The following is an 11,189-nucleotide window of genomic DNA, read 5'->3' as shown; positions in this document are numbered from 1 at the left end:
TCCTGACCCTTGACAAAAATTTTTCAACCTCTTTCTCTCTTCAGCTTGTTTCTGGGTCATTGCTGATCTCTCACAGCCTTATGGAGAGCAGAAACAAGGGTCAAGGTAGACACCAGGAGACAGTTGGAGGGGTGTCTGTTTGGCATGTGAAGCCTTTGACTCCATCACCTGCTCTACTGACAGCAGAAGCTCATGAGGCTGGGATGAGAGATGGATGAGGTTCTTGAGGTGTTTAGGGACCTCCAGATTCAGGGAGGCAGCTGGGAAATGGCACCAGGGGCAGTTTAACACCACAGTGCTGAGCCTGGACAGGAAGCTGAGCCTGGAGGCTCATGAGAAATGAACAAAATTTAATTTTTATTATTTTACCAGGCTGTTTTACCACTTCCCAATTAAATCGCTTCAGCTAATTGGATTAATATAGTAAGGAAACCTTACAGAGTTTGTATTTGTGAAGCAGCCTCGATGGTTCCTTCCCTTGGCAGAGCACCAGCACGAAGGTGTTTTGCACTGGAGCTGTTAGTCACTTGTTTTTATGACTTTTGTCACCAGCTGAGACGTGGGAAGAACACTGACATTCTGTAATATTTACGTCAGCTGCCAAAGAACTGAGGAGGAGAAAGCACAAATATTACAGCTGTGACTAAAGAAAAGCTGGAGAACCGAGGAGCAGCTAATGGTTTGGCAAAATACTGCCTTTGGCACAGTCACAAAAATACTTTCATTTTGGGGGGAGGACTTTTTTCCTCTTCTTGCCTCTTTTCCTACTTTTTCCTCTTTTTTAAGGAAGCCATGTCCTGCCAAGCACTGCTGCATCTGCAGGAGGGTGGGTAAGAGATGTGGAGAGCCCTTCAGTGGGAGGCTGAGTGTGGGGAAGGGAAAGCTGATGGGCAGCATTGTTCCTGGACAGAATCACCAGACAGCTCCAGGCATTCCTGTACAGGTTAATGAGGAACAGAATTGCACAGAGCTGCTGCCCCAGCCTTATTCTGTGAGTGGTGGTGAAGGCTTATGGCAGCTCAGCAAGTGTCATTTCCATTTAGCAGCTCAGTTCAAAATCAAGTTGCATCTCCTGCGTCATTTAGGACATAGAGTACCCAAGAGCCTGGGACAGACCACCTGACCCCCAGTAATCAGCAGGGCCTCCCATTTCAGTAATTTCATTTGCTTTCTGTGTTATACACCAGCCCTTCTCCAAACAAAGGAGCCCTTTGAAGCAAGAGCTCCTCGTCCTCTTCCTCTCCTAGGTCGCCACTGGGATGAAAAGAAGGTCTGATGTGGGAGGAATCTGACAGGAAGATCCTGCAAACAGACACCACCTTTTCAGACCGAGCACCAGCCTCCCTCATGGATGAAACACACAGGGAGAGCCCCCACCTCAGCCCCAGAACAAGAGAAACACTTCTTTCAGTGTGCCACCCTGGGAGCATCTCAGAGACCTTTGGGGCAGGGGCACACTGATCCCATAAAGAAAGTATCTCACAGAGGCACAGAACATGGGCCAAGTCCTGAGGAAAAGTCCTTTGTCACCTTGCCCAGGGTGGCATGGATGGTGGCTGTGGTTAGGGTGATGACCACCTAGGTGGTTAGTGTCTCCAGGTCTGGCCAAGCAGGAGTTTCCTTTCCTCCTCAGTGAGTCTTACAAAGTCGCCCCCAGCACCACACTTGAGCACCCAGCAATATGCGTTAGATGTCAAGGCCTCTATCTGGTGCAAATGATAGGATCTTTCTCCTGTGCAGCTCCTTGGAGAGCATCTTGTGTCCCTGCCCAACAGGTGAATAATTCTGCCTTTCCTGTTTTGTGGAACAGCAGCTCTCCTGAAATTCTAGACACAAAATGAGCAGTTTTTTTACTTGGATGCTGCTGCAATTACAATCTGTGCAGAGCACTGAAGGTCTCCTCCCATCTGTACCTATAAAAATGTGGTCATTATGCACCTTAATAAGAAAGCTTTAAAATTCCATGGTTGAAATGAATTTGGACCCTAATAGAAATCCAGATAAAGTGGAAAGAGCCAGGAGGCTAGAGTTTTACAGCTCTAATGTTCTGTCCCTTTTCCCAAAATATATTTGTTCAAGTAATTCAAACTGTCGTTACAATTAACTTGTCCTTTCATTTCTCTCTCTGAATTCCCTCTAAGCTAAACACACAATTTTCTTCTATAAATCTGTGTGACAAGTAGAGCAGTAAAATCTTTCCTTCTTTTTTTTCCACATCATTTATATGCATTTTGCATGGGTTGAGTTGCCAGGCATTTCTCCTAAGCTAATTTCTATGGTTGCAAGTGCACATATCCACACTCAGAGACCCCTAAAAGACTTGTGGAATAAGTCCAATTTGGACAACTGGCCAAAAGGAGTCTTCAGCATTTTCTCAAAGGGAGGAAATCTTAAAAATCAGGTGTCATATTATTTGCTAAGGGCTTTGCTGCTTGCTCTGGGCAGTGGGCAATTCAGGGCTGTCCTGATTCCTGGCTGCCTTGCAAATGGAGTGCTGGGGCACACATTCGTGATGTAGCCCCCATCTCTTTAGTGCTGCAGGATGAGCTGAGAGGGGGGGTACACCTGGGAGCTGTGCATGTCTCTCTGTGTTGGTGTGGAGGGGACTCTGCCTGTGCCTGCCACAGGCACGTGGCACCTGTGTGAAACCCTGACCAAGGACCAGCTAACAATACACGTGGCCAGAACGGAGCCCAAACCTCTGGCCAAAATAGCTACACCACCTGCACTGCACCACCTCTCATGACTACCCTATGGCTGGTGGGGATCCCACCCCTTCTGGCAGAAGATAACCTTTTCATGCCCAAATCAAGGAGAGGCACATGGTGATGTGTGATTCCCAGGCACCAAGTGCCTTGGGAAAATTGGATACCCTCACAGCAGGCTCTGCTCAGCCTGGTGGTCACTCCTGTACTTCCACAAGAGCTGGATGCCAAGAGTGGCACCTTCCCCCCGCTCGAGCACAATTTCCCTTCTCTCTTCATCTGAAATGATAATTCCTCTGACCAGGAAAGTAATGACCCTGATACATTATTTCAAATGTCATTTTTGCAAAGTAATTAATCAGCTTAATGTGGGACTGGATTACATTTTAATTTTAATAGTGCTAAATTCTTTCCTGCTCTTTACATTTTAGCAGGGCAGTATCTCACTTAGTTAGGCTGTACCTTGCTGTAATCCCTCCACTGTGGAAATTTGACAGACAATAACCATTATTCAGTGGTTCGGGCATCAGCCTCACCCATGCACATTTATTTTTGTTCCATAAGTCGGCATTAGGGATAATAGCTGAGATCTGGTAGCTGGGACCTCGGAGCAGTTTTATCTTCCATTGGGAAGTGTGGAGACAATGTTTTCAATGGCACACAGCAGGAATTAAATGAAAAGTTCTCATTTGTAGTCAAATGGAGATTGAGATATATACCTGTCGCTTGATCTTTTGAAAATGTGCCATCAATTGTAAAGCAATTATTAAACTTTCTTCAGTGTTGGTTGCAGTTTTCACAAAAGGTCTCCATAGCTTATAACTGTGATTAACAGCTCCCTTTTCCCAAAGAGCTTTGCATACTTCAAAGTACTCACACGCTTCCACTACATTCCTTCCACCTTTTGAAATGTTTTTTACTTGAAATCAATTACAAATGAGGTGTTTATTCAAATCCTTTGCCCCTAGATATCAACTCATAGATAACAGATTTCCAAACAGAATTAAAATCACATTTTAAAGTTCACACCATGAAATGAACTCTTTTCCACTCTTTCCATCTGTTATTTTATTACCAGGTTTCATTACAACAACCAACACAGTGGATTGTACTCATTGCACAAGTTTTTTCTCAGCATTGCTTGCATCCTTCTCAACACCTCCTTTTTCAGAAAAATATGTAAGAGAACCCATATTTTTTTGCCAATACCTCACTTCTTGACCCTTGGCTGACAATAAGAGCTTTTTTCCATTCAATGTAGTAAGTTTTCTGGGCATAATAAACAGTAATTTACATACAATATATTACAATTTCACATATGGACACTATTTAACGTAGGTACATATCCCAGTGTCTTCCTTTGTTATAGATTATGCCTGCATACACATTATACATATGTGCACATAGATATATAGTTACTTTTTCTCAAAGACATGATTTGGTCAGAAGTAAAAGTACAATGGAGCCAGATCTAGAATGAGCAGAGCTGGCATTTTCTCTCGTTGCAATTGGACCAGGTTGTTCAGAGAAGGCATTTTCATCAGTGACCTCAATTTGCCCAAATCTCCTGTGCACTTCTGAAAGTCCTGTCCTTCAGTTGGTTCATTGTCCATCTGCTCGGTGCCTCCCAGGACTGGGTTGTATACATCAAACAGCATTCAGAGCCCAGCTTCAGGCACTCCCTCTCAAAATGTTGGTTGGATCTGGCAACTGGAAGTTAGACAGTGCTCATGGAGTCTCTTGTAATCCAGGTGAAATCAAAGGTGAAATACATTGTCAATACTATACTTCAAATATTTGTTCTAGCTTCATGCCTAGCCACTCTTCTCTGAATAAACAGAAAAATACAATTCATAATGCTGACTGAAGGAGAACTCTTGGCTTTATTTGCATCTATACTTTTCATTTTAATTAATAATAAGCTTAAGTAGTGCCTAAGAAAGAGGAGGGATTTTTTTTGTTCTAGTGGAAAAATACCCTCTTGATAGTTTTATAGGCTGATAAAAGCAGACATCAATATCAGTTATGTACACATGCAAATAAAATAACAGTAAGGTATCCTCTCCAAAAGATGCTTATTAGGCTTTAAAACTACAGGGAATGCTAGTACAAAGATGGTAGGACCAAAAGGATGTCTTTGCCATCACGTAACTTCTAAGGGAACAGGAGGTGTAATAAAAAGAAATGGCAAAGTAAAGCACTAGGACTTCCTGGGTTTTGTGTGCCAGGAGGCATTATTCATCGACAGCCCTCACTTTTTGGCTATTTGTCTACATTTATCCCTGGTTTAATGTCATTATAATGCAGGGGAGTTGTAATAGCATCATAAGGCAGGAGAGATACCTGCTTTCTGCCAGCTGGACTGGTTCAGAGGATGCATTTAAGAACTCACTGGTAAGTAATACAAAATTGGATTCCCACTGGGCAACCTGCTCAGAAATGATAAGCATGCCCCCCACACGTGCTAACTAAGCACATTAAGCCCCTCGGCACCTTATGAGGTAGGTAAATCCTGGTGCTCCTCGCTTTCTAGATGGAGGAGCTGAGGCACTGAGAGGTTAAATGGCATGTGCCATGGGTAATGCCGAAAGACTGGCAAAACAGGGGAGCACAGGAACCAAGTTTCTCACTCCCTGAACCCTCTGGTGACTTCATAGTGCAGTTCTGCTTCCTTTCCCCAGCAAAGGTCCCTTTGCTGCACTGTCCTGCTGCCAGCTGGGACATTGCCTCCTGTTTTACACTCAAAACTGCTAATGCTGAAGAACACATTGTTATGCCCAGGCTTTAACATCTCAAAAAATGAGTGATCTATTTCTTTCATATTTTTTGTGTCTTTCTTGTAGTGATTTCCACCTGCCAACGTGAGAAGTATCCATGTTTCAGCTGCAGGAGCAACGAGTGGTAAATGCACTGAGCTGGTGGTGGCTCAGGAGACAGTGACAGGCTGGGCAATCCTGCCCCTCATACACTGTCCTTCCTCTTCTTGCCAGCAATTTCAGGGCTGTGGTTTCTTACTTCCATGACCAGACAGAACTCCATTCATGTCAGTTATTAACATGGCTGATTAAAGGGAAACGTAGTTGTTAATTTTAGCTTCTCTCATCAATTTTGTTTCCATTAAACTGGTGCCATCATCAGCTTGACTTAGGCAGTAATATTTGAGGCACAAGGGAAAATCTGGGTATTGCTGACAGCCAAGAGTTGACATTTCTCTGCCACCTTCTACGTCCTCTGAGATTTAGGATGTAAGAATTCCTGCTATGGTTAAGAAGAAAATTTCATGTGCCAACAAATACTTATAGTTACGTCAGTATTTTTTGTTTGCTTTTTCTTTATTCTAACCCCAGTCCTGGCACCTCAAGCTCAGCCCCCACTGCTCAGTTTCAGCTTGGTAAACAAGTGTTTTGATGTACATAATCTCCACGACAGCCAAAAACTCATGGTGTTTTCTTAAAATAAGGAGCACACAAACCTGAGCATCGCTGTCTTGTTGGTGTTGTGCATCTACATTTGGGATTTGCTGTCAACATTGTTAGCAAAGAGAAGGGAGATATCACGGGATAGGAAAAGAACTGCCAAGCACATAAGTTTGTTACAATGCTGTGCAGCAGCTTCAAAGGACTTACACAGACCTTGGACCAGCAGTATTACTCTTGGCCATTTAATCTCTGACATGCCTCTGTTTCTGCAGAGAGGTTCTGGCAGACATATATCCCTTTTGATCCCAAATGCCTGAACAGAAGGGCATTGTGTTGATTGGGAGAGGCACATTGGGATATACAGTTTGTCTGTGGACTGCACTTTGTAATCTAGAAAAAAAGCCCGCTGACTCAAACATATCACCTGTGCTCTGTAACCAGCCCAGCTGATCCTGGCCAGTCAGCTGTCCTAATGGTACTGATGAAGGTCCTATCCAGAGAGAAAGCAGAATCCGTACCCTTAAAGGAGGTGTTCTTCAGAAAACAATGGAAAAAAAAATTACATTTGTATGCCAAAGAAAAAACAAAAGAATTTGCTCAAAAGCAGAGATTTTGTAAAAGGAAATGCTCATTCAGTTTCCTTACAGGAGTTGCACTGTCCAGACCTCCCCATGCAAGTTGCATTTATTTAATTCCTTACAGCTCACATGAGCACTGTCTTTGGTTATCCATTGCACAGCAGGCACCACCAGCGTGGCCAGCCCCAAACGAGCATCCAGCACATTTGGGTGTATGGTGGACACGTATTTTCAAGTATGAGAAATGGCATGTGTCATAAAGCAAACAGGAGCAGGGGTGTGGGTTGGAAATCAACCAGCACAGCAAGTTCCTCCATGAGGCCTGTGCATGGAATTGCCTTCTGGAGGATGTGTCCTCCCCTTTACCCTTTGAAGAAGCCATAAGATAATCAGGTTTCTGGCTTTGTGTCCAGATTAGACAAAAAAAGTACCAACAAAAGAGTGTTTTGTAGCCATCTTCTGATTCAGTCACTGCTGTGCCAGCATGCTTAGCTAAAGACAGACCAATATATCAAATTAAAAACTATGTAGGTGCCTGGGAATATTAATCTTGAATATTTGTCAATTGCATGAGTGTTCTGGATGATGCGCAAGCCCACATAGCCCCTCAGGCCTCTCTTCCTTGATGAATTAGATTCATTGCTCATAGCTAAATGCACAACCACCTTTTCTGGTTTTTCTTCTTCTGGTACCATCTGGTTTCTTGTATATCCTGCCAGGCTGTTGGCATCAGATTCACTGTAGTTTCCATCCAGCATCATAGTTTTTGAGTGAGGTATTCCACATGAACATGAAAACTAGGGACATAAGCAAGAAATACAGCTGAATATTGGAAAAACACATCAGCAACAGAAATTATGCCTTTCTATTAACAGACAGATGTAAACAGTTGAGTTCAAAATTTTGATTGAGATATTTTAAATTTCTCTTTGAACAAAAAAGTCACCTTTTTTTCTTGTTTTCAATAGGAAGAAACAGGGTTTATCTCCACTGCTTGGACGAGCAGCTTCAGAAAAGATTAGAACAATGCTTTAGCAGACATATAGTCTAAGCAAAAGGTTTTCTTAGCTAGCTGTTGTTCAGGCTTACTGTCTTGAGGTTCCTTGTTTTTCATTCTTTGTTTTTATAAATATTCATGGACAAGATGCAGTTTAATCTGTGGAAATGGCTTATCCAGCACATGTTATGGGAAGAAAAGGGCCAAGTTCTGGTTTCACAGATACACATGTTTTCTTCATAAATCTGATTTTAAACCAAGCAGAGGACCAGCTAAAAGCATAACGTAAAATCCCAGCTCTGTTGGAGCTAACATCAAAAGTTTCATTGGCTTCAGTAGAACTAGCATGCATCCCACAAAAAAATCCAATGAATACAGATAGAATTTTGAATAGGAAATGCAGTCTTCTATCATTCAAAACCTTCAGTTTTCCTGTCCCAGCAATATTGATTATGTATTTATGCGCAATGAAAATGGACTCCAAAACCTTCTTTCTGCTAGGAGTTCCTGTCTCTGATTTCCCACAGACCAATTTCCTCACCTAGTAATACTTTTCACCCTCCACCAACTTTGTTGTGTGAGTTTTCCAAGAACTTGTTTTCAAGGATATGTTCAGCTAAAGCAAATGTATATATCTGAATATATATATATGTGTGTGTGTGTGTGTGTGTGTGTGTGTGTGTGTAAAAATGTATATAACATCAATATGTAATATTCAGGATGCCATTGGAAAACACTACAGTCAAGGCTTTTCCTTCAAATTATTTAAACAACAGATCACATTGCTTATTGAAAACCTTAAAATCAACTTAAGGATTGTTTTCCATATTCTTGGCATAACCAAAAGATTTGGTATCAGCAGGTTATGCTCAGAAAAACATGAGAAGTTAGTAGCCCACTTTACTTTTTTTGCGCACTCCGTGAGTACAACTGAACATCAATTGGGTTTTAAGACATATTTTATTCTAAGCACACACACTTAAAAAACCACACACCCCAAAACCAACATAACCAAACCAAAACAGAACAAAACCAGAGTGAAACTCCCCAAAAAGGACTGTCATGATTTAACCCCAGCTGGCATCTAAGCATCATGCAGTCACTCACTCAACCCTGAACTCCGGAGGGTTGTGGAGAAGAATCAAAAGTAAAACTTGTAGATTGAGATAAGAACAGTTTAATAACTGAAATGTGTTCTGTGGTGTGGAATATCCTTTTGGCTAGTTTGGGTCACCTGTTCTGGTCATGTTCCCTCCCAACTTTTTTTGTTTGCCTCCTCACTGGCAGAGCATAAGACACAAAAACATCCTTGACACAGGACAAACACAACTTAGCAACAACATCAGTGTGTTACGTTATCCTCACACTGAATTCAAAACACAGAGCTGTACCAGCTACTGAAAAGACACTAATTCTATGCCAGACAAAACCAGAATAATACCAAACAACAAAAAAAACCACAGGGAAGAGTTACACATCAGGCTCTTTATCATGAACTGACAGGTCCAGGAGATGGTGGCTGAGCGTGAGGGACAGCAGTTGCAATAACAAGCTAATTGCTGCAGGACTCAGCAGAGAAAGCAATTCTGCAGATTTACTGTCAGCCTCCAGGTCAAATTACAGTTCCCATGGTTTCATGCGCGCATGATGACAGCCACCTCTATGGACAAGAGAGCCTGACGAGCTAGAAACCCACCTCCACAGATCCTAAAATTACGCTCATCCTCAAATAGGCACGTACCCACAGAGGTGCACTACCTAATTTCACCCTGCAGAAATTTTAGCCTATGTCTACAGCAATAATTCAAAGACTGCCAAAGAGCCTCTTTGGGCATGGGAATGCAGTTGACAGTACATTTAGAGTGTCAGAAATGTCTCTGGCCTGAATTTTGTCCAGCCCAGCTGATGCCTTAGGATTTCAGCTTTTATATTTTTCATATCCTGTAATTCTTTAGTGTATAATTCTAAACTCCATGTAGCCTGTTAGCTACAGTTCTCCCATTTTGGTCAGACAAAACAATTTCTCTCTAAGTCTAAAACTCAAGGACACCTTACTGTCTCAGGCCCTGAGATATGTAAACGAAAGTGAGTTGGAGGGAAGCAAACCTGGGGTAAATGATTTCATTACCTGAAGCTGTAACTGGGTGATTAACCCCTGATATGCAAATGGACCAAACTTATAAGAGTGAAAACCTGTGACCTGTTGTCCATTTTGGGTGTAGCCCCTGGGGGCTTTGACTGCCCTAACGTACCCGAAAGCCCTTCAATAAATATAACCGCTTTTTACTCTCTTAATTTTGTCTAGCCTCTGTAGCCTTACGTAGTCCCAACAAGGCATCATAGCAAGCTCTGAAAAATTTCCAGGTATGGGCTGGGAATAAGCACAGGGCCACAGACCTTTTGACACAGGCATTTCACAGCAGCTCCTGTGACCTTGAGGAAGAGAAGGCTTTGTTTTAGACACTGCATCCCTTTGTCCCTGGCACACTGAATTTCTTAATGTAGACATAACACAGCTCTTCTCTGGGCAGCCTTACATGTTCGTGCTGGACTTTTTGTGTCTTTCATAGGGGAGTAGCACTGGCTGACAAGATCTACATTTACTGTGAGAAATGTCTCTTCTGCCTCTTCAAGAGCTTCCTCCTCAAATAATGCTGTTTATTATCTCTGTTCCCATTTCCTGACTGAGGAATAATATCGTCACACATTGAAGACTGGGTACAATATTTTCCCTGTTGTAGTAAAAAGGCATTTGCTGAATATAGAATTCAGTGTACAAAACTCAGTAAAGGGCAGATTTATGATATAAATAACAAGCTACACCATCACTGGTTGTGGGAAAACATTCCAGAAAACTTAGCAGGAAATTAACAAACCCTCTCAAGTTCATTTCATCCCTCTAGTACAGTTAAGAACAGAGGAGTTTTCATCTTTAAAAAAAACATACAGGTTTATTCTAGGCAAGTCAAACCTATCAAGGATGTTTCTTGTTATTTCCCATGACCTGTCAAGACACTGTATTCTTTGGACACGGGAAGCCTGAGCATGGCTGGCTAAAACGCCACAGATCACTGCTCACATGCAGCAAGTCAGACACACTGGAGTCGCTGTGCTTGCACAGAGCATCTCTGCCTTGTGTTGCAGAGAATTGCTGGGCCCCAGGTGGGTACTAGGAAAGGCATAGATAAATTAAGATACTCAGGACCTGTTCAAGTAGCTTTCCAGAATCATAATGCTGTTGAGAAGGCCTTGAAGAGAGGTAAAATTTCATCACAGAAGTCTGGTAAATTTATCCAATTGTTTTTTTTAATATATCTAATTACATTCTTTTACAGTGTGTCAACTGGGAAAGGTGCTGGGATGTTATGTGGCTTGTGCTGCTCTTCAAGAAAGTCATAGGAAGAAGAGGAAGGGAAGAGAAGGACATGCAAAACCAAAAGAGTAGTTCAGAGAGGGAAATAGCATGCTTAAATTGTATCAAAGATGATGT

The 11,189-nt window shown here is 42.3% G+C and overlaps 1 protein-coding gene across 1 annotated transcript in view; it reads right to left on the bottom strand.

Moving 5' to 3' along the window:
- Nucleotides 1-6,596: 6,596 nt before the first annotated feature.
- LOC138107344 (gamma-aminobutyric acid receptor subunit rho-2-like) overlaps nt 6,597-11,189 on the bottom strand; it is a 31,091-nt gene continuing 26,498 nt past the window's right edge. The window contains exon 9 of the mRNA XM_069008599.1: nt 6,597-7,499. Coding sequence (XP_068864700.1) covers nt 7,191-7,499 — 309 coding nt within the window. The 3' untranslated portion in view covers nt 6,597-7,190. The remainder of the gene's footprint in view (nt 7,500-11,189) is intronic.

Source organism: Aphelocoma coerulescens, chromosome 3, assembly GCF_041296385.1.
Source record: "Aphelocoma coerulescens isolate FSJ_1873_10779 chromosome 3, UR_Acoe_1.0, whole genome shotgun sequence".
In the NCBI taxonomy this organism is placed as follows: domain Eukaryota; kingdom Metazoa; phylum Chordata; class Aves; order Passeriformes; family Corvidae; genus Aphelocoma; species Aphelocoma coerulescens.
Note: the sequence above shows the minus strand (reverse complement) of the source record. Positions and strands in the feature narration are given on the sequence as shown.